Below are 25,050 nucleotides of genomic sequence, written 5' to 3'. Positions count from 1 at the left end.
ACTTTCTTTAATCATGTAAAAATCCAATAATGGCACTCATTAAAAAAAGAGAAAGTTGATAAACGGAATTTTAGCGCACAACACTGCAAAACACCCTGTATATCGAGAATGGAATATCGGAATCCACAAAGAGAAAGTGTTGATCTCGATTATCCCTTGAAGTTACAGTTTTTATTTTATATATGGCCAAATTGAGGGTCGTTAGGATGCCTTTCGCTAGTTCCAGAGACTTAAAATTTCCTCCCTGCTACCGTTTGATTAGATTGGAATGAAAGAGAATTGGAAGTTGGGAACGATCTTATAAGATTCCCCGTAGTAGAAGTATAGACGAATCGCCCCAACGATTCCAACCGGAGGAAAAGCGAATAGGTACGTTGTGGTGGAAAGAGTTTATGTTACTTTTTTTGTTGAAAAATAAAGGGTGTTTAGGCATCCGTGAAAGTATTTGGTATTTTTTGTCTTTGAATGAGTGGTTAGCGTTAGACTGTTTACCTCCTTACAGAAATTCTATTAGCACCTCAGCAAACAGACAATTTTTTTGAACTTACATTTAAATTTGGCTAATGTTTTTGCCACATTGAAAATTTGCGCATACTTTACAATCTTAAATTTTTATTGAAAAAAAGACGTTACTATTAAAAATAAGACCCTTAAGTGGTTTCAAACCTCTGAAAAGATCCGTCATATCAGATGCGCTCTCGCTTCCGTTTATTATAGAAGGGCACGTGGATAACGTACCAGCTGCCCTAAATATGGTCGTCTGTATAATGAAAGTGCTTAAAGATTCCACCTGCTCATTATGTATAGGTAATTAACTGGAACTGTCGACTTTTGTGACACTATAGTTGTATGAAATTTTTTTGTAACTTGGGCAATAATTTTTTATGTGATTCGATCTATGCGGTAATGGTAAAAACTCTATGCATTGGTAAATAGTCTGTCAGTCTTACGACTGCATATAATAAAATTAAAATGCGTAATGTATTCGTCCCTATTGTTTGTGCCCTGCACATCATTTCCAGTGGCGTCGTTCTTTTTTTGGGAATTGCATTTACATTTGCGACATCTCGGAATAATTTCCTTTTATGGCGCCCCTTTTATGAGCAAAATATACTGCATGAAAGTTGGTTTTCTTGTCCCGGCTTGTCTCGATAAACCGTTCCTATCTGCCTTTTCCTTTCTTAACTTCTTCATTAAGGATTTATTCAATTAACTCTTAAACAAAAGGTAACTCCCGGCTACCGTTACGTTTATGGTATCTACCCTCCGTAAACATATGACGTGAGACATATGCAGCTGCTGTCCCCCATTTATTGTTACGCACAACCCACCTCGAGCAACACCAGTCGTTAAAGTAATGTCCTTACATATGTACACGTTAACGGTTTTTGTGAATACTGTCGCTTTTTGTGCTTTAAAAAGTTACGTAATGTGCGTGTGAAAAATGGCGAACCGTGATCATGATAATAATTATTATACGAATCCGGCGTTTTGTCAGAACAGTGAGTATTACAATAACTACCCTTTAACGACCTCTCCAAGCCCTATAAAAAATTTGAGTCCCACAAGAAATTATAGAAATGTAAGACAATCTCCGGTTGGTGCATTATCACCATCGCGTACCACAGATAACACTTACCACAATTTACACGACAACCTTCCTCCAAAACCGGGACCCAAGCCTATCAAATTTAATTGCGATAATGAAGATTATCACGAGCAGAATTTTTACGAAGAAATGCTCGTGGACGGCAATGGTACTGTTAAACGAAAGAAACTAGTTATACTTCCATCGCCAGATACGATTAATGGCAACTATGATTCACCAGTTCCCAATCACAATTTGCAATGGGTAAACTCCGATCGCCAAAACGGCAACAGGTACGCGATTGTACCAACACAAAGCGACGTACAGAACCATCAAAGGAGTCCAAAAACTCGTTACGAATACATTCACCTACAACAACATTCCAGTACTCAACCGTCGCCTCATAAAAAGGAATACTCCCAAGAATCCTACGAACTTTCCCACAGAAGAATGCACAGATACGCGGTGATACCGGGCGACGAAGAAACCGAACTATGCACCAGCATTGATAAGTATGAAACTGCCTACAAATACGCGACAGTACCCAAGCAACCCAAATCTCCCTACAAACCCAACACCAGGTACGAATACATCGATTGTATTGACGACCCACCGCCTAGAGAAGAAGTTCACACAATCAAACGAATCACTTCGCCAATTGCGGTTAAGAAAGCGACAAACTTGCAGGCAACCCAAAAACTGCACGAACTGCTGATAACCCCCCAAAAAACTGCACAATATCCTCCAAGATTGACGTCGCCGCATTCCCCCCGTAAACCAACCGATCCATTCGTCGCGTCAAAAATAACTCCTAGAAAACACAAAACGCCCAAGGTGCAACAGAAGCTCAATTTTGTGCTATCGACGCACCAAAGAGTCCCCGATAAGCGTCACACGGCGATCGTCGCTCCGATCTGTTCGAGCCCAGTACAGTCCGTGTATAGTGAAACGACGTTCTCCAACAAGTCGGAATCGTGGATGAACATCAGCGGGCAAAAGCAGCCGGTACATACAACACTAACTGTGGCAGCGGTCATGATGATTCTTTGTGGAGGACTGACGTCTGGTTTATGCTTTTATATGGTTTCGTTTATGGGCAGGCTGTATTTTTTGGATTTTGGAATCGTATCTGGATTCGCGTGCCTGGTACTTGGAGTTTTGGGATGCAGATCCAGGAATCAGTATTACTGGTTACCGAATAGGAACTACATGTCAGGCAAGTATTTAACTGTTGCTACTCGTACGTATTCTGTACTGTGCTAAACGTACACACAAATTATTTAAATATAAATTATATATTACTTTTACTAAAGAAATGTCTATGTCAATTTGATTATAAGCTGGTTCAGGCATGCGTTCGATTGCCCAAATCCACTTATGTAAATTTATTAGTATGTGTAAAATTGGTTTGAAATATATCAAGAAACAATAATATTGGAATTCGATTGCGCAGACGAAGATAGTTTCACTTCATTCCTTGTTCTACCATATAAGTATGATCATTGAATAAAAATAGGTGTTTTTATTCAATGGTATGATGAAATAGAACCAGTGGCCAAATTCTTGACAGAACAGCTTCCTAGCTCAATCCAAAAATAGCGCTTTTTGAGTGTCTTCAAAAAATAATAAGTTTAGACAAAAACGTTTCCCACGGAAGTTTATTATTTTCCGATGTGGAATAAGAATATTCAAGGTTTCTATTTGACAAAATTATGATTTACTTTACCGGAACTGGTAGTCCAAAAGAAATAACCCTATACGCCCTCGGCTACACACCAATTCGTCTCGTGTTTCCAGTGAAATCCCCATAAATCATTCGTGAAACTAATACACATTCTGTGCAAAAATTCTTGCTTCAAAACTATCGTATACGTTACCACCGTAAACCGTATTTATTTTTGTTTATTCCGATCTCTATTGTTATACTTGAAAAAAAAACAAAGTGTACCCCTTAAATTAATAATTCTAATTAGATCGCGATCAGGGGCGGATTTAAAGGGGGGCGCGCGCCCCTTCCTAGACAGTCCTAGACGATTCTTGATCATTTAATTACTGACCTAAAAAATCGTTTTAGCGAAAAAAAATTATAAAATTTAAACTTCAATAGGTATATTAATACTTAATGCTCTTCAGGCCGTCGCAGATGATCATTTAACGCTAATAATAAATGAGTACGGATAACCCGTCGTTACCAGAACTTCTGGATGAAGTGCAACTATAGACTGTGTTCCAGATAAGGATGTCTATCTACAAATGTCGTTAAGAAAAGCAAACATAACGCACATAGAAAAAATCAAATCCACGCATGCGCAGACTGCAAAATGCCAACTTTTTTACTTATGAAAATCTCTCTAAAGTTTAACCATAAACGCTTCTAGTAAAAACAAACATCGCATACCTATAGCATAAATTAAATGTGCTCATACGCGAAATGCGCAACGCCAACTTTTTTGTTTATGGAGATATTTCTGTGAAATTTTTACCATATATGACTCCAGTAAAGAAAATCACAGCGCACATAGCTATGGCACGTCGCACTTTCAAAAACAACATCTCAGGAAATAATTCATGCCCCTTCTCCATTGGAGAACAATTCAGTTTCTACATCCCCTCCACCGAGTTCATAAAAGCAAGCTTTGAAAAGCCATCCTTGCTCTTTTTCGCAAAGGAAGACTCACTTAAATACCATGATTCGTTATAACATTTACCGAAACGTTTTGGTATGAATAGTCTAACTAACAAAAATTATAACATAACTTGACACTTTCGTAAACTAGACGAAGAACTTGTCAATTAATAAAAATCCTTCTAAACGGAGACGGCCACTTGCTGGAACTTCACTCTGACGAAAACAGGTTAACTGAAACTATCAGCTTAACTTGAGGCAAAAATGTGTACAGAAAATTCTTCGTGATATCAGTTACGCATCGCCCATTCCCAATATCAAGGGCCTCGTGGATCCTTCGCAAAAAAATACATTAGTTCAATTATTTGCCTATGGTGGGCTCGACGTGGAACACACGGTATATTTCAAAACGTAGGCAAAGTGAAAAGTTGGAACGAGGTACATCTCTCGATGGGATCTAAACTTACAATACGAAGAACGTACTGTCGAAAGAGGGTACTCGTAGAGAAAAAGTGGAGGTTCTAGACAAGAAGTATATGTCGGAAGTTAATTCCTACACAGAGAGCCGTCTCGATAATTATCCCTACAGTCCCATTCATTGTGAGGTTCTTTGATGTTGCTTTCGCTACTTCCAGAAACCAAAGCGAGGGTATTGATCCACTTGTTGTTCCGTGAGTGAATTAGGATAAAAAGGGCACCTAAAAGTGTGGCGGTTAATTTATTTTTTGTCTAATTTGACCGAGACTCTTTTTTTTTATGGAGATTTGACCGAGACTCTTTTTTTTTATGGAGATATTTCTGTGAAATTTTTACCATATATGACTCCAGTAAAGAAAATCACAGCGCACATAGCTATGGCCTTTTGGCAAGTACTGATCATTCATGGAAAATACGCCGAAATTTCTCGTCTTAGGGCGAAAACCTTTTTACTTGTTTCTAAATTTTGCTCATGTTTGTCTATTGATTTTAGATTTTATTTCATGTCACAAGGCAACATATTATTAATAATTGTAATACCTAATTAGAATTAATTTAGTCTTGCCGAAAACAAATATTTTAGTTTTTTTAACTTCGCCATTTTTTTTCTCGGTTTTTTTGTATAAAACCTGGCACAATTTTTATAGGTTGTACACAGAAAATAAGGTCTTTCGAATAACCAAAAAAAATTTAGGTTGCTATTTGAAAAAAAAGTTTGATGCCGTTGCGGCGCTCCAAAATTTTTTTTCAAAAATCCGGCTCGTTATTTTTCGTTTCCGTATGCCTAATATAGATATCCAAAATTTGAACAAAATCCGTCGAGCCGTTACCTCGGAAAATTACCAACGTACACACGTACGAACGTACGCACATACATACGGGCGAAAAAAAATTTTATTTTTTAAAAGTTGCTTAAAATGATCTACAACGTGGACTTTTGATGAAATTTTAACATGTCCAACAAACAGTGATAGCAATAGCCACCTAGCTCAAGCTAGAAAGCTAAAAATACTTTCTCAATATTGAGATCTAAAGCAGTCGGATCGACGGACGCAATTTACGCAGCTATCAGGTACATACATTTTTTTTAATACGATAAAAATAGTAGATGACGTATTGAGCCGAAATTTTGGATCCACCAAGAAATTGAAGGGTAAGCTGGACACGTGAAACGTACGATCTAAACCCAACTTGTTACATTGATAACAATGACTGATCTGACTTGTGTATTCATGTATTGTCTTGGCATGCGGTGACTCTTTTCAAATTTAGACGGTGATTCATTCAAAGAAATATTGATGGTTATCAGGTGGAATATGTAAAAGTTTAAACACCTTAGATAAATTCGTTTAGATAACTTATTCTAATGAATTATTTAGTTAGTTTGGCTGCAATAACTCACTTAAGGATGCGCGATTTCTCGTAAAGATATGAAACGTGTTAAAAAGCGTACATCCTACATGACCTTATATAGTTATTCTGTTGTATTTCTTCTCTCAAAGTAAAACAACCGCAAACACTAGCTTGGACCTTTTAGGAGGGATATCTTATGTAACAGGAACAAATATATCATTTATGTACGTACAATGTACATGCTGAAAACACTTGACCGCAATACAAAAAAGTTAGCAAATCAATCAAATACTTACGCCACTTCCAATAACTTAAAATGAAATATGTTTACCTGTAACTGGAGATAAACAACCTCTTGCCTTTGACAAGAAATGTTATTAGAAGGATAGAAGCAGTCAAGCAGTTGCAAAATTTTGGTATTGTCGGTTATAGCGATTATAAACATGCAGTCAGATTTTAATTGCAAATGAGCATGACATTACTCGCGCAAAGGTCAATTTTTAAAAAACGCATCCGGCTTACCGGGTTGGTAGAAATTACCATGGAAATGATTATCGTAGGTAATTGCACAAGAGCATCAAAATTACCGATAATTTATTTGAAAGCATGTTGTCTAAAAACTGCATGAGTTTATTTTGATTTTCATATTTTGGCGAAAGAGTCCGACACCGAAAGTTTAGACGATCTTTTCTCTCTTTGTGGGTACCCTCCCCCGACACTTCTTTCTGCATATTCTGCACTGAAGGTTTTGACATCACCAATAGATACGTCTCGTCCAGACGATTTGTTTTGCACTTGAGAGTACTTTTCTCCTACAAACCGTTTTCGAGATATTCGCTCTTAAAGTTTTGACATCACCAATGGATATACGTCCCAATCGCCTTTTGTGAGTATCCTCCTCTGACACTCTGTTCTTGAGATGTAAGGAATTATATCCGATCACGATAAGGGGCCGAGAGGAGGACTATGGTTGGTAGAAATTAATTCCTTTCGTTGATACCTTTCATTAGAGTACCATGAAGGATCAAACCAGTTCCACCTCCAACCCCCTTCTTTGATAAGGAGTCAGAAAAAAGGGCGCAGTTGGCAGAAATCAGTTCCTTTGATTGAGACCTTTAATTAGAATATCACGAAATTAATTTCTAGACCCCTCGAAAAGGAGTCGCGCGGGAAAGTTATAGTTTGTACGTCGCACTTTCAAAAACAACATCTCAGGAAATAATTCATGCCCCTTCTCCCTTGGAGAACAATTCAGTTTCTACATCCCCTCCACCGAGTTCATAAAAGCAAGCTTTGAAAAGCCATCCTTGCTCTTTTTCGCAAAGGAAGACTCACTTAAATACCATGATTCGTTATAACATTTACCGAAACGTTTTGGTATGAATAGTCTAACTAACAAAAATTATAACATAACTTGACACTTTCGTAAACTAGACGAAGAACTTGTCAATTAATAAAAATCCTTCTAAACGGAGACGGCCACTTGCTGGAACTTCACTCTGACGAAAACAGGTTAACTAAAACTATCAGCTTAACTTGAGGCAAAAATGTGTACAGAAAATTGTTCGTGATATCAGTTACGCATCGCCCATTCCCAATATCAAGGGCCTCGTGGATCCTTCGCAAAAAAATACATTAGTTCAATTATTTGCCTATGGTGCGCTCGACGTGGAACACACGGTATATCTCAGAACGTAGGCAAAGTGGAAAATTGGAACGAGGTACATCTCTCGATGGGATCTAAACTTACAATACGAAGAACGTACTGTCGAAAGAGGGTACTCGTAGAGAAAAAGTGGAAGTTCTAGAAAAGAAGTATATAGCAGAAGTTAATTCCCACACAGAGAGCCGTCTCGATAATTATCCCTAGAGTTCCATTGTGAGGTTCTTTGATGTTGCTTTCGATACTTCCAGAAACCAAAGCGAGGGTATTGATCCACTTGTTGTTCCGTGAGTGAATTAGGATAAAAAGGGCATCTAAAAGTGTGGCAGTTAATTTATTTTTTGTCTAATTTGACCGAGATTATAGGTGTTCTTAATATCCATTTATACTTGTATTATCAGATAAGCTTTTTGAATATGGAACATATAATTGTAGGCTACCACGATATTAAAAAAAACAATAGCTCACTTGAGGTGAAGGTTTTACCAAGATTTAATTTAAACATTTAAGCACAACCTACCAACATGCCGGTCCTACGAAAAACTAAGACAATGAATATTAATATGATTACAAGCGGAAGTACTTGTTAAGGGTATGTGTGCACTATGTAGGTACTTTAAAATATGAGGACCATTAAACGCTACACTTTCCGTCCAGATTGCGTATTGTATAAAGTATTATAAGAAAGGGTCATTAATTTGGTATCAGATTGATAGATAAATGGATACGTTCTGTTTTAAATTGCAGGTTTCATTAGGTGCATACGATGCAGTTGCCAATCGGGTACAGTTCTAAAAATTTGAGACGCCCTGTACAAAGCGCTTACCAATTATTTATTTAGGCCTTTTACATTGTAAATACAGAAATCGACGATTGATGTCGGTTCGGTGTCGCATTTTTATTAGTTGACAGTTTTTCTCGTCTAATTGCTAGGCAACAGATTTTCATTACCTAAACAACCCAAATTTACTCACTTATAATTGCACAAGAGGTTTGTATTTTACCGAGTAAATTTGGGTTGTTTAGGTAATGAAAATCTGTTGCCTAGCAATTAGACGAGAAAAACTGTCAACTAATAAAAATGCGACACCGCAGGTGGAGCATTTTTAGGTTGACAGTTTTTCGAGTCCAATTGTTAAAAGGAAACAGATTTGAATTGCCACAACCCAAATTTATTCGGTTTAAATACAAACCTCGAGTGTAATTCGGCAGGACAATTTAACGAACAAGAAATTCACAAAACTAATCAATTATTGACAGACGTCAAACTAGTCATATGGGTAAGGATAATGCGATTATTGGTTCGAAAATGAATAAGTGAAAAAACCACTAGTGCATTTGTTGCTGGAAAAGTTGCAGGTAACTTTTGCCGCTGTCAAAGTGACAATTACACTGCGGCTTATGTGATTTTTTATACATGAGTTGAATTGTCGGTAAAATACCATGATACTATCATGGTAAAATACAAACCTCTTGTCTTGTGCAATTATAAGTGAAAAATGCGCTTGACTGACAAATTTAAACAAAATTGTTAAGTTGCCTAGTAACGATGTTACAGATACCTACATTCCTTAAAATAATTACGAACTATTACAAATTCTGCTACATACTTTACCTTAAATGATCGATTGTGAGTAAAATAGTATACAAACCTCGCTGGTCAGTGGTTCATAACCAACGCCTCGTACTTATACCTCAGGTACCTTAAGCCCTCGGGGTAGGTAATGAACCACCTCCCAGCTCGGTATGTACCTAATCTACTATTAATATAAACATGAATCATCAAAAGTTCGGTTCATTGGACACGTCAATACCTACGCAATTGTCAAGTCAGGCCACAGACCTGAACAATTCATATTCTGTTGGGTCCATTCGGTGTTCATCTCTTGTAAATATAAACGAGCATTCGCATAGAAGAAGTGTCCAGACCAGTGAATAATTGGGCAGGCATTTGGTTGAGAATTTGAAGATGAGGGTTCCAATGTCCCGCCCGTTCAGCTTACATACATGAATTGGTTCATGAGTAAGGTTATTCGGTAGTAGAGTACTCGAAGTTTTGCAGTCGGGCCGTCTTTTAAGTTTTTCAAGGAGGTAGTTGTTACACTTTGTACGTTTTCATTGTCTTCGCCAAACAGTGTGAGTGAGTGACTCCTTCTGTCTCCACCTGTTCGTCGTCCTTGATATCTATCTCATTGAAAATCAGCTGAGTCAGTGCAAGGTTTGTGACTGCAGGATAATATGCATGCCCAATCATCACACTTTTTCACTGTTTTGAGCATATTTCGTGTCAAGGAGCTCTTTGAGGCTACTGCTCGCCGTGATATTGCACTGGAACTACTTGTGGCTGTTGAACTTGCAAAAGTAAAACAAAAACGCCAATCAACCACAATAATATATTAACACCTCCAACGCGTTTCGACAGCAAAGCTGTCATCATCAGAAAACAACTGAACTGAGCGTTTTCTGTAACTGACAAACGAGTTTCTATTGCAGTTGCGATTATAAGCGCTATTAAGGCCAATTCAACCGTCCGTACGTCCGTCCGAGGCATTAACTTGTGGGAATTCTTATATTTAACACTCCCAACACTAAATAACGATTTAAAATTTCTAATCAACTTTTATTTTAATAACATTGACAACTCTCATTTCACAACGATTTTTTTATCCCTTGTTATCTCGTCGTCCTAGAAACAAGGATCATCGGTAGCGGACTACCTGGTCGCCACAATACTCTCCCCCAGACGATGCCGAGGGAAACGAATTACTCGACCAAACCGGGATCGTCGAATTTCTTCAGGCTCCGTGCCTGGTGGCGGCAAGTCAAAAGTCACCCTGTGCTGGCTCTTAAGTAAAATTCTCGAATTCTGCTCATTTGAATTTTCGTTCTTGGCCGCCACCGAAGGTGTCTGTTTTTTACCAAAATATAACTCGGGCCAAGACGCCAAAATAAAAGCCGGTTTGATTCTGTCCACCGAGACAGCTTTTGTCTTCCCTTTCACTAACAGATTGAACATCTTGGGGCCACGTTTAACAACCTCATATGGCCCAAGGTAAGGCGGTTGCAGTGAACGACGCACATGATCATCTCGAATAAATGCATGCGTACATTCGTCCAATCCCTTGATAAAAAAAGGTCGTTGCCTAGAATGGTCTGCCGCTGCAACAGGTCGAATCTCGTTCATAATACTAGTAAGCTCGTCGCTGAACTGCGTAGCTATCACGTTTGAAGGAGTTTGTTTATCTAAAAACTCTCCGGGCAAACGCAAAGTTGTACCGAAAACCATTTCGGCTGACGAGGCTCCGAGGTCTTCCTTGAAAGTGCTTCTCAATCCGAGAAGAACCAAGGGAAGTCGATGAGACCAGTCCGTTGTTTCGAAGCACATAAGAGCTGCCTTCATCTGTCGATGGAAACGCTCGACAAGACCATTTGCCTGAGGATGATAGGCAGTTGTCTTAATATGATCTACTCCCAGACGAATACTCAACTCCCTGAACAGAGTGCTTTCAAATTGGCGACCACGGTCCGTGGTCACTCGATGTGGAACTCCAAAGTTTGAAATCCAGCTCGTGATGAATATACGTGCCACAGTTTCAGCTCGAATATCCGCAATAGCGGTCCTACAATATCAATGTGTACATGTTGAAAACGCTCAGATGGAAGGTCAAATTTGTCTAAGATTGCTCTGTTGTGTTTGTGCACTTTAGCTTGCTGGGATGGTATACAATGCTTAACAAAGTTGGCTATATCCTTCCGCATAGAAGGCCAGAAGAATCGCTGACGGATCAATTTCTGCGTACCTCGAATTCCAGGATGGCTGATGCCGTGCATTTTATTGAAGCATGATTTTCGTAACGAATTTGTTACGAAAGGCCGCATTTTGCCAGTGGACACTTCACAGATCAATTCAAGGCTCGAGTCGAAGTGTTTCAATCGAAGCAGTTTGAAACTGGTGTTCTCGACAGAGAGCAATTGTTGTAATTCAAGATCCACTATTTGATCGGCGGCGAGCGCGGAAAAGTCGAATGATGGTGATGATATTGTAGCGATACGTGAAAGTAAGTCAGCGACCAAGTTGTCTTTTCCCGAGATATGTCTGAAGTCCGTTGTTCTCTCGGAGATCTGCGCCACCCGACGCCGTCTCGTCGGATCGGTGTGATGACTCGTCTTTCCAAACGCACCAAGTAGTGGTTTGTGGTCAGTAAGGACAGTGAATTGTTGGCCCTCCAAATAATGATCGAAATGACGGATAGCCCTCCAAATTGCCAATAGTTCCTTGTCGTAAGTGTCATATCGATATTCGGATGGTTCATGCTTTTTTGAGTAAAACGCAAGAGGTTCGATGACGCCGTCAACTACCTGGTGTAGAACAGCTCCAATTGCAGCATCGCTTGCATCCGTTTCAAGAACAAGGTGTGCATTTTCCTTCGGGTGTGCTAACATTGTTGACTCGGCGAGGAGTCTTTTCGACTCTTCGAACGCCGCACGGGTGAGTTGCGTCCAAAGAATTTTTGTTTTATCATTTTTTACGTTGCCAACGATGAGGTTGTTAAGCGCTTCTTGGCAGTGAGCTGCACCAGGAATAAAACGCCTGTAGAAGTTGATTGCTCCAAGAAAACGGCGGAGTTCCTTCACAACAGTGGGCAATGGGATATTGTTGATCGCTTGGACCTTATCCGGAAGGGGTTTGATTCCACTACCGGTGACGATGTGGCCCAAAAATTGAACAGATGATTGTCCAAAACGGCACTTCGCCAGATTAATCCTCAACCCTGCCGATTGGAGACGCGTTAACACCAATCGCAAATGTTCGAGATGCTCTTCGAACGATGACGACGCCACTAAGATATCATCAATATAAGCAAACGAAAAATTGAAATCCGCCAACAGTCCATTTATCATACGTTGGAACGTCTGGCTTGCATTGCGTAACCCAAATGTCATAACTGGGAATTCATATAACCCAAATGGGGTTACGATTGCGGTTTTTGGAATATCCTCAGGGTTTATAGGTATTTGATTGTAAGCACGCTCCAGATCCAACGTCGTAAAATGTTTTTTTCCGCGAAGCATCCATTGCACGTCGTGAAGATGGGGAATAGGATACGCATCTGGAATCGTTGCCGCGTTCAACCTGCGGTAATCACCACAGGGTCGCCAATTACCATCCTTTTTTCGTACGAGATGTAATGGTGAGGCCCACGGTGAATTAGACGGGCGACAAATGCCCCGTTTAACCATAGATGCAAATTCTTTTTTCGCAGCATCTAATTTCTCGCCACTCAATCGACGCGGCTTGCAGCTGATAGGCGGGCCCGTGGTTTCGATATGATGGATAACCATTGTAGTAACCATTGGAGGCTTGATCGAGTCGTCAAACTTCTTTGGTTCGGTAAGTTCGATGAATTCGTCTACGATGGTAGCGAACGGATGTTCTAAATGCAGTGATGATAAGCCGATTCTCGTTTGATCCTTTCCAGTTCTACAAACGCAGGCACCTGTTACTCGATCAGTAATTTTGCCTTCCGAAATACTGACGTCGAGTTTAAAATTGTCGAGGAAATCGGCGCCAAGGATTGGTGTGGATGTGTTGGCAATAGTAAAACGCCAGGTGAATGTACGGTCAAATCCAAGCGAGATCGTCAAATCTCGAGTGCCGTATGTCCCAATTATTGTGTTGTTAACTGCAAGTAATTGCCCAGATTGGCTAGTCGGATCACCGTTCGATGAAGGAAACAGTGACAAATCCGCCCCAGTGTCCACAAGAAACGACTTGTGTGTTTGTGGGTCGTAAACGAACAGACGTTTCGATGAAAAGCAGGTGATGGTTGGGGGTGTAGTTTCCTGCACCCCCACTACTCGTTTTTTGTAACTTTTGGATAAGTGCAGTTTTCGCGGCCGTTTTTCGCCAGATCGCCGAATCTCCAATGATAAAAGCAATAGCCGTCATAATTATTTGACTCACCGTTTCGAGGACTCACTGGAGTCGCGTCACGGCTTCGTGTCCGAGACTCTCTACGTTTTTGATAGTATCCACTTCGGCCTTGATCGGTGTTACGACCACCACTTGTCACTAACCTTTCGATCATGTCAAACAGTTTATCAATTTTGTTGGCTTGTTGGTCTAAGCGTGTACTGAGGGAACGGTCTGCTGATCGTGAGCGGGAGCGTCCTAAGCGTGTACTGAGGGAACGGTCTGCTGATCGCGAGCGGGAGCGTCCAGGTTCTGATTTTCCTCCAATAGCACTGATGCGTGGCTTATGGTCTGCAGCTCCGTAATGTCGTGTGCCTTCCATAATTTTATCTGCTCCGTTAACTAGCTCGTTGATTGATTTTCCATCCTCGAAAGCCAACAAAGGAATTCGCAGCTGCTCGGGAAGGCGTTCAAGCCATAGTTTTTTTGCAAAATCTTCCGGGAAGCTAGGTGCTAATTGTTTCATACGACTCCAGAGCCAACTAGGCTTCTCGTCTCCTAGGGATAGACCCCTCAACACTTGTTCGTATTTTTCCAGTGGGCTATCAGTGAATTCTTTCAAAAGGGCGGCTTTCAATGATGGCCACTTCTTTTCATTCGGTGGGTTTTCAATGACGTGCGGAATTCGGATGATGACTTGCTCGTTGAGTGCCGAAAGCACGCTATAATATTTTTGCTCGTCATCTACAACACCGCATATACGAAATTCCGCTTCAACAGTTTAAAGCCATAATGCTGGGTTGGAGGTCCAGATTGGCTGAATTCGTGGTCGCTTACTTATCGATTCTATGTAACTAATTTGCGTTTCCTCTTTCGATGAATTTGGTGCCTGTTGTCGTGCGGAAAACGCCGTATTCGCCAGTTCTGTTAACGCTGACGAAGCTAGTGAGGTATTCGTCGTCATCTGAGGAATTAACTTTGGAAATGAGACAGAATTATCGACGTCCTGTCGTGTAGTGCCAACTGAATTTTCAATCTCTGCATCTTTTTCATGAACTAAATCTGTTTCGCAACTCTTGAATTGACGCAGACGATTTTGTAGATTGTCGATGGTTCTTTCTCTAATACGCAAAGCCAGTTCGAAGCGTGTTTCCAAATCCTGCATAGCTTGTTGCATTTGCTCCAATTGGACGTTGATATCGGCAGTCGGTGATGTCGATTGTTGAATCGTTTCAGTAATCACTGGCATAGTTGTCAGCATTGCCTCATTATCGTGTGTAACGTCGTTTTCGGGTATTGTGACGTCGGTGTTGTCGTATTCCACACTTCTAAGGGATTCCATCAAATTTGTTCGCACAATAGGAACGGAGGAGGGAGAGATTATATTACCACTTCTCAATTCCATGTAACAAATCCTAAAATTTACAGTGATGTAGTAATGTTAATCAAACGTCGGGATCACCAATGTGGGAATTCTTATATTTAACACTCCCAACACTAAATAACGATTTAAAATTTCTAATCAACTTTTATTTTTAATAACATTGACAACACTCATTTCTCAACGATTTTTTTATCCCTTGTTATCTCGTCGTCCTAGAAACAAGGATCATCGGTAGCGGACTACCTGGTCTCCACAAACTACTTCTACTGTTTTGAAGATATTTAGTATCTTGCTGCAATGCGCAACCGCGAAATGTCATCTTTCTTATTTAGAGAGATATTTTTTTTAAATTTTATCCATGCTTCTACAAAGGTAACCCATATTGGATACTGTAAAAATCAGATCTGTGCATGCGCAGATTGCGCGATGTGCATTTTCTTATTTATAGAGACGTTTTTTGAGGTTTTAATATGCTATTGTGCTTTATTGGTGTAGTTGTTTAACTTTTGCGAGTTATTTTTTATTTTATTTTTTTATTTTTTTGCATTATTAAGGATTCTCAGAACCTTTATAGTTTTGTATTATCGACGTCCGTCTGTCCGTGTGCGCTCTAACTCTTTTTAAAGGTGACCGATAGTGTTGAAATTTGGTGTACGGGTACTTTGGACATTAATTACGGACGCTATTGATTTTCAGGAAGCTGGTTCGACAAGAACAAATGTTATAGGACTTCGATTGAATCGGGAACACGAAAAACTGCGGGCTCAATATAACAGAAATCAACATATTTCATTCCCTAGTCATGTATCGAGTTCGCTAGATCATTCCCTGTAACTCTTAAATGTGTAACAATTGAATATCACTCTTCTCTATGATCTAGGTCAAAAGTTTTAGAGCAAAATGTATCCAAAATTATTCTTTACACATGAATTTGGAGTTGTAAAAGCTTTCAAACGCATTATCTTGATGCTGAAAGAATACATCACGTGTACATTTGATAACCCGCGCATGTGATTTAAAGATGATAAATTATTTTGCCACATGGATTTTGATCAAAATATGTGAAAATCGTTATTCCTGCACTGAGATCGTTGGGAACAAAATTAATAGCATTATCTCAATGCCCAAGACATGAATTTGATGCATTTTTGTTAACTCAGAAATGTATTTTGTAAGATTAAAATAAATTGTCGTTAAAAGTGATTGTAATACTGAGGATCCTTCGATATTTCGTTGTATCGGTTTATTTAGTTACCTAATGCACTGGGTAGCGCTAAAAACCATATGAATAGCCCTATACCTTTGAATATTTTATATTCAAAGCCTAAACGAAGTAATCAAACAAAGATGTTGAATCTAGAAATAATTTTCTTCGCCGAGTAGGGCATTTTTTTCACTCCTAGTTCGGACATTGTCAAATATAAATAATGCGTTATGGGAGAAAGTTCGAATTCTCGTTCTCACGGTTACTTTCAATACCTAAGAATTATAAAAGGACTTTTCAGGTAAGGCAGCTATATGCATAAACATTTGATTTAGGTACATACACTACTATATGATAATTGGAAAAAAAGTACTGTTTTTCATAATATAATACCCGATGATATTCTCTCTGTTATAAATATACCGATAGGTACTTTATTTAGGGCATCTCATAATAACTCAAAACGTGGATTACTGATTGAGATAGCTTTCTTCGATCGTCTGCTGCACTTTCTTATTTTTGTGTATTCGTTCTCAGGAGGGCTTGCAATCTGAATTTAGGTTAGTGCAATAGATAAGCTTCTTTTTAGGACTTGTGCTGAATGCAGAGAGTACGTTGAATTATGTTAAAATGACCACAAAGAAAGAAAACATGTTGGTGGTATACATTGGTACAATAAACTGGGTTAAAGGTTTAATTGAAATTTAGGACTAAATTTTATGAAACAACGATGAACGTTTAGGTGTTTATATTTGCTATTTAAGTTTCCTAAAATCCCATGATAAGTTTTTAATGCTTTGATGTTAGGTATCAATTTAAAAACACATAGATCTATTTGCTTAATGATTTGATGTAACTAAAGAATTAATGGACGAATAAAACAGTTTTGGACTCTAATGCCAGTTCCTGTTTTTCCTTTTGCCACCATCTCGGATGATTATGTACAGGTACAGGGAAACGTTCTAGAATTAACTTTTGATACATAGATATTATGTCACCTCAGCTTCCGTTGTATAGCTCTTCTCTCATTGCATTTCAGGTATTCGAACTTGCCGGGAATTATAAAATCGTTAGCATGTTATAATCGCAACTGCAATAGAAACTCGTTTGTCAGTTATAGAAAAAAACTGAAATTTATTTTTCTTTTATTCTAGGTTACATCATTCTCACGCTCTTCAGCCTCCTCACATGTGTCGGTCTGTTAGTGTTACTGTTCATGCAACCGAAGCCGGGGAGCCCCTTTGCGGATATGACTTCCGGTGCCGTTTGCGGAATATCTGTTTTATCTTTAATCTTGGCGAGTGCCGGCGTTATGGCTAGTTACTGCTGCAAATTGCCACCGCCGGACAACAGAGTTGAGCACTGCGCTAGAGGATTTACAGTATAAGTGTGTTAACTGGGTTGCCTACTGCCAATGCAGGTAAATCTCGAGGGTGAAATCGATATATCATGTAAAAAATAATAATTGTAACTTGGGATGAATCTTAATTTAGTTAGAATGTAGTATTAATACAGCTATGCTACCAAAAAATTAAAATAAATTTCAATGCTTAGTTTTTCTAATTTGGTAATTTAATTATCTTGTAATTTACAAATAAGAGCCAAAGAAACAGAAATGTGTAACAAATTGAAAGTGTACCTTATAATATTTTTTATAAAAAACTAAAGTATTATAGTATAGTAAATAGTATAATTTAAGGATCTTTATAATTTATTTATTATAACGTATTTAATTAATCTACAACCATTACCTACTTAGTTGATAGTTCTAACTTTAGCCTAACTATACTTAAGTTTGAAAATTGTGATAAATGTACATATAAAGGTGGTTAGTGATATTAATAAAGAAAATCAGACACACAAAAATCATCCTCGTGAACAAGCGAATACCACCCTGCCAGATGTAGGTGGTACTTCTAAGGTAAGTTGATCTAATGAGACCTTTTGGGATGGTACCCTACATGTTCAATATAACATTGCTCCCAATAGGTCATGCTAGGGCCATTGAACAAATAACACAATTTAGGTACCTATTAAATGCCAGACCTGGAAATAATTATCGATAATTAAAGCCCTATATCTATACTATCGATAATTACCGATATTTAGATTTTTGATACCTACAGGGCGACCTTTTTTTATGAAGTACTAGAATTTGGGAAAGTATAAGACGTTAAATGGGAAAATATTTCCCGTTTTATATGTCTCACTCAGCACATCCTTTTCTTTTTTCTAAAAACTCTGTATACGAATAATCACAAATCATCGATATACTGACAAATGATAATCATTGATATATCGATTTATCATCATTATCGAGATTTCATCATCGTTGGTTTATTATTAGCCTGCAATGGTGCGTTAATTTAAACCTGCAAAACTGCTTTGTAAGGGTAAGTACTGCTTACGTACCTATATTCTACCTTTCACGAACAGATATAATTGTGAAATGTTACATGTTTCGATTGTTAATCATCTTCAGGTAACAAACTAAAATATTTAAAGTTAAACCGTTGACTCGATAGCTATTGAAACCACTTACTTATAATTACGGTGCGTGAGAAAATTACACTATTGAAAAGTTGTTGAAGTCTTGACGTTAACATATCGGGAAATTTTTTGTTAATTTTTTCACAAACCGCGTCTAGAAATTACCGAAAACAACGTGTGATATATTTAATTGCAAAATAACTCAAAGCAGTGTGTGATACTTCCGAAAGGAGCTCTTGCCTTCTAAAGAGGAAAGAACAGAAAGGCCATTTGATTTATTTCAAACCGAATGCGGTCAAATTTCAAGTTTAAATGCAAATTTTACAAATGAAATCTTACTCCGTAAAATTATTGTTGTGTACAAATACTTACTGAAAGACCTTACAGTTAGTGTTTATATATGAAAACCATTAACCGAACACTATGCTCACTGAAATGTGACTATGTAACGCTAATCAGACAGGTGGTTCAACTGAACCGATAAGTCTTAAGTGGAATATCTTTTACCATTAAATTACCTATAAGGTATATTTCTCATTGTGAAGAGCGTCACGCTGCTAAACATTCTTCAATTAGTATACTAATTTATCCCAATTAAGGACCACTTTTGTTTTGGTACATAAATCTAAAGTGTGGTCATTTATGGATGGTTATGCATGTGGAAATAGACACCGTTACAGTGAAAAATCTAGCATGGTTGGTGCAATTGGTCAGGTTGGGGCAGCCAAAATGAAAATCACATAAGTAGGTGTAATACTGTTACCCTTTTACATATTTCCTATACCCTGAGATAATGCATTAACACTTGCGTGGTGCAGAGTTTTCTGGAATTTACTGCAAACTTAAGTGTGTTTTTTACTTGAATGCTTACAGTGGAAGTAACAACTGTGCAGAATTAGAGAATAGGTGGAATCTAAGAAAGTTTTTTATTACTAAGGGCTTTGAATATTTTATATTCAAAGCTAAGGGTTATGTCAATGGTACCTGAATATTGTAAGAAGGCATTTATTTTTTTCATTTTGCGATCCGTGCGTAAAGTAGGTACCTATCTTCCATAATATATAGATGTATGAAGTGCGAGTACCGATATCGAATTTAAATTAAAAAATCCCTTCCGTATTTTACAGTCAACGCTAAACTGCATGTCGCACTTAGGATAGTAGAAAATCGATCTTGGTAATTTATACCCAGTAGGTAACTAAACTACTGTTCAGTACAAATAGAATTGATCCCCGTACCTACCTAAATGGATCACTACCTCTTAGTTATTTAAAAATAATTGTCGTTTTTTGTTTCCAATGCTCAATCAACAATGACAACAATTTAACAAAGTATGTCCCTTCTCTGGTTCTTTCGATATGCATAGCACTATTTGTAAAAATAAGTATGGTTTTTAAATAAACTTGAAAGTTCCCCTTCTCTTTTTAATAGCTGTTCTTTGATACATTACTTTCTGGGGTAGGTACATAATCCACACAACTTCTTGATTTCCGACAATTAATAATATCAAAAAAGTAAATCAGATTGATTTTATAGCAATAGATATAAGGTGTTGCTTTGAAATACTTGTGAACCTTTTTAAAATGCGTTTACTAGATGACAAATGTAGTCCAAGGTATATAATATTTTTTTACAAAAAAAAATTAGTTACCGGACGAAACCGGGTTTTTCAGGCAGGTGAAATGAATAGAAATTGGGAAAAAATACTTACATACCTACAGCTGAATTTTTCCGCGAGCGAAATCCTGGAGGTTGAAAGCGGTGGAAAGTGGTGTTTTGCAAATTGTGGCAAAACTATTAATTTTCGGCGAAAATGTTAAATGTAAAAGTTATAGAGATTAAAAAATGAGCAACTTTTGTCTCTGCACTATTTACACATAACCTCCAATTTCCCTAGGACACCCGGAAAACTTTTTTTTCGTCTTCGTGTTATTTTTGCGAAAAAAGTCGTAGGGGTTTGAAATTTGGAGGAAACAGCGTGTTTTATGATAAAAAAGAAGACAATTTTTTGGGCCCGTAAAGTTGAACCGTTTCCAAGATCTCACGATTTCTGAAAAAAACCACCTCTTTTTCAAGGAGATGAAAAATCTATTTTTTTCATCGTACAGAGGTGCGCGGGGTAGCAAAATTTTCGGGAAGCGTTATATTTTAATAAACAAAAATAAAAAAATATTCCTATACCAAAAATTCGAGAAAATGGCCAAAAACTGCAAAAACAGTTTTAAGATATACACGGTTTTTGACATAATAAATCAACATGTTGGATGTTAATAAGATTTTTTCGAAACCTGTCTTCTTGCTTCTTTTTAATGTTTGCTTAAATGTTCTCTTTTGTTATCTTATGTTCTGTTTTAGTTAAAACATCTTTATTATTTCTTTGTTCTGCATTTTTACCGCAATAAAAGCAATTCGAAATAAAATCGGATTATCGTAGCTTCCTGATTCCTGAACAATTTCTTTTTGTTCGCTGACTTCTTCCTGCCTGTTTTATAGCTGATGCAATTGCGTTGGGTCTGTTGATAAGCTTGCAAAATCTGCAATAAGAACGTTAGTTTTACCGGCCAAAGCAATTGATTTGAGATTGAGATGTAAAACCTGGAATAAACTTTATGAGGATTTTATGCATAATTCCTGTAAATTAACGATCAACAGGCCCAGCTTAATCTCATCAGCTGTAAAACAGGCAGGAAGAAGAGTTAGTGAACAAAAACAAATTGTTCAGGATGCAAAAGGATTCGATTTTACTTCGAATTGCTTTTATTGCGGTAAAAATGCAGAAAAAAGGAATTAATAAACATGTTTTAATTAAGGTAGTTGGGCACTGGGAAACACAAGAAAATATTTTAGCAATATTAAAGAGGAAAGAGAAGACAGATTTCAAAAACTTTTTACTAGCGCGGATTCAATACGTTAATTTAGTTGCAAAAAAAGCTATTTACCTACTGTCAAAAACGGTATATCTTAAAACTGTTCCCTAGTTTTTACCGTTTTTCTTAAAATGTTTCTAGTAGAATAATATTTTTTATTTTTTCTATTAAAATGTAAGTCTTTACGAAAATTTTGCTACCCCGCGCACGTCTGCACGATGAAAAAAATAGATTTTTCATCCCCTTGAAGAAGAGGTGGTTTTTTTTAGAAATCGCAAAAATAAGAATAAAAATTGAAAAAAAAGGTTTTTCCCATTTTTCTACGAAAATTGGAGGTTATGTGTGCAGATACACAAGTTGTTCATTTTTTATTCTCTATAAATTTTATATTGAACATTTTCGTCTAATATTAATAGTTTTCCCACAATTTACAAAACACCACTTTCCACCCCTTTCAACCACCGGGATTTCGCCCGCGGAAAAATTCAGCTGTTTTAATTATTTTTTCCCAATTTCTATAAATTTCACTTGCCTGAAAAACCCGGTTTCGTCCGGTAACTAATTTTTTTTGAAAATAAATTATTTTAGAGCTATTTAGCCTGGACTAATATAAGAAAATTCGTTAAGCCGCTTGGGAGCAAGAGGCGAAGAGTGTACTTTCAAATTTGTTTTTTCCATTTTAATAACCTTCAGCAACATTAGTTTTTTCGAGGGCTGTCCAGGCTAAAATATTCTGAAGGTAATTTTTCTGCGATAGGAGACGCTCTACAATAATTGTTATGCACTCAATTATTGAGTGCATAACAGCGGATTTTCTTCTCTGGAGTCGAGTCGAGCTTAAATAATTTTTTGGAAAAATATGTGGTTGAATCACGTGTGTTTATTTCACGTGAGTACCATGAATGTGATCTCAAAATTAACTATGCACTATGCATTATTTTAATCATTATGCAAATATTTATTCAACTTGCTTTGCATATCATGTGGGAATTGGTAATTTGCGTTCCTAAAGAGCTATGTGGAAACATAATTGCCTACAGGCGACACGTGACTTTATTTGTGTGCCTGTCGTTAATGTACAAATTATTTCATTCATTTTGCGAATGGGAAAATGAAATGTGGGCACACCTACTGCTGATTACCCATACTAAGTGAATCAAAGGTGTCACTCGCTGGCTACAACTTTTGCAACGAGAATGAGATAGGTACCGTCATGCACTACAATTAATTTGAGTATTGAAAACTGCGATGATTTTATTTATTCCGTATGGTATTGCAACTTGATGAAGTAGTTTAGGTATTTAACTTTTAAGCTATGAAAATTCGGCCCTCTTACATAAATTGCTGCCTCGAAATATTTACTCCCAAATCCTCCGAAAACTGACCCATGCCTGAAGGAAGATTGTCTTCAACGCTCGAGCGCAAGTTCTAGTGAGTGAACTTTTTGCTTTCTCTACCAGCTCGGTCGATTGGTTTTCGAAAAAATTAGAAAAATCTGGAATTTCGTCCAGTCCAGGAGCTTTATTTTTAGAGATTCTTGGGGCTTGTGCAAGGATCTTGCCTAGTGATCGCCCAGTCTTGTCTGGATTCCAAATTGAATTGTCGTCCATCGTTTGCTGTTCGGAAATAGTATACCTGTCACCGTCGCGGACATTGGAACAAAGGTCGAAGGGAGCTCGCTTTTGAGAGGATATGCGGTACACTACTCCCCAGAGGTTAGCTAACATGCTAGACTCTACAGAATGCCGCCATGATCAAAATTTTGCTTTCACCTTTGCTAGTTTATATCGTTTGCAAGCTGATTTATTGGGCTCCTGCCGCTGCGTCCCTGACTCCGGTGTAGATCTTTGCAAATGACGCCTCAATGTGCGCACTACCTTTTTTAGCCTGTCCAATTTTCCACACCACCAGGATGTTACACTGGCAGTAAGGATCCTCCGGTTAAGGCATAATATACTTGGCTAGTATGACGGACCACCTCCTCCCTGCAGTTTCGTTTACCTCTTGAGGATCTTGACATGTAGCACCATCCGTGTTTGAAATCAAGGAACGTAGGTAAAGGAGTTTCTATTGGAATATCGACGGTGAAATGGAATCGTATCAGTCAGTGGTCACTTTCCACAACGCCCACCAGGACTTCCCAAGCTTCTACCTTGCGCGCAAAGGGGAATGCGGTGAGGCACACATCAATGTTAGTTGAACCGATGTGGTCCATGACATAGTCTAGATGTTGTAGAAGAATGCGAACATCCCCACTTGGCGGCCAATAAACGACAACGAAAACGATTGCCAATGAGATGTTCCCATCGGTAATCATAGCTACTAACAGCTGTGCAGTTGTTCGTCAAATGACACAGTAAAACGACACCCATCGGCACAATCGGTAGTAATTTTGCTACAGGGAACCGAAATACCGACTACATCCACCGCTCGAACTAGTAAATAGCCTTAACTCCATTTATTCCCAAATTAAACATTTCAACAAAATAAGAAAAAGCATAATTCTTCCCAATAAACAGCTTTTAGATAAACAGCTTATAAAAACCATATCTTCACCTGTTAGCTATTAGCTGATACCTACTAGCTGTTACCCGTTAGCTGATACCGGCCCCCGGCTCCGTTAACTTAGCACCACCATTTCAAATTTTTGACTAAAGACAGATTGCGCTAGAATCTCTATGGCTAGCGCCAGCTAGCGCCACTTCGAGTTCAGCTAGCGCCATTATAGATTTTGCAGAAAAGCCCTTGACTTTCGGGGGGTGCTATGTTAACGCCAGCACCACCATTGCGTCCGATCATTTCCAAAAGCAAGCGCTGTGTTCGTCAGACCTAGCGCCAGCTAGCACCACAAATTTTAGAGCTAGCGCCACCCCCCAATAGTGGGGGGAGCAATTTTTCCTAGCACCACCATTTTGTCTTTTCATGTAAAATTTTGACGTTTTGTGTTCTGCTGACCTAGCGCCAGCTAGCGCCACTTTGAGTTCAGCTAGCGCCATTATAGATTTTACAAGAAAGTCTTTGACTTTCGGGGGGTGCTATATTAACGCTAGCACCACCATTGCGTCCGATCATTTCCAAAAGCAAGCGCTGTATTCGTCAGAGCTAGCGCCACAACAAATTTTAGAGCTAGCGCCACCCCCCAATAGTGCGGGGGGCATTTTTTCCTAGCACCACCATTTTGTTTTTTCGGGTAAAATTTTGACGTTTTGTGTTCTGCTGACCTAGCGCCAGCTAGCGCCACAAATTTTAGAGCTGTCATCACCCTCCAATAGTGTGGGGGGAGGGGGCACCACCATTTTGTCTTTTCGGGTAAAAATTTGATGTTTTCTGTTCTGTAGACCTAGCGCTCAAGTTAACCTAGCGCAATTATAAATCCTAGCGAGTTTATAATTTTGCGGTGTCTGTCCGTCTGTCCGTTAGCACGATATCTTGATAACGATAACGAATTGACCGTTTACGATGAAATTCTGTAGATGGATTCTTT

At 38.4% G+C, this 25,050-nt stretch overlaps 1 protein-coding gene across 1 annotated transcript; it reads left to right on the top strand.

The window, feature by feature from the left end:
* Positions 1-1,336: 1,336 nt before the first annotated feature.
* LOC116159649 lies at positions 1,337-18,039 on the top strand. Its single transcript, XM_031472670.1, has 2 exons — positions 1,337-2,804; positions 17,364-18,039. Exons 1-2 carry the CDS (start codon positions 1,445-1,447, stop codon positions 17,594-17,596), a joined length of 1,593 nt encoding a protein of 530 aa, XP_031328530.1. The 5' UTR covers positions 1,337-1,444; the 3' UTR covers positions 17,597-18,039.
* Positions 18,040-25,050: the final 7,011 nt, after the last annotated feature.

This window comes from Photinus pyralis, unplaced genomic scaffold (genome assembly GCF_008802855.1).
Source record: "Photinus pyralis isolate 1611_PpyrPB1 unplaced genomic scaffold, Ppyr1.3 Ppyr1.4_LG1, whole genome shotgun sequence".
Classification (NCBI taxonomy): domain Eukaryota; kingdom Metazoa; phylum Arthropoda; class Insecta; order Coleoptera; family Lampyridae; genus Photinus; species Photinus pyralis.
The sequence above is the reverse complement of the archived record's forward strand: the minus strand, read 5'-3'. Positions and strand labels throughout refer to the sequence as shown.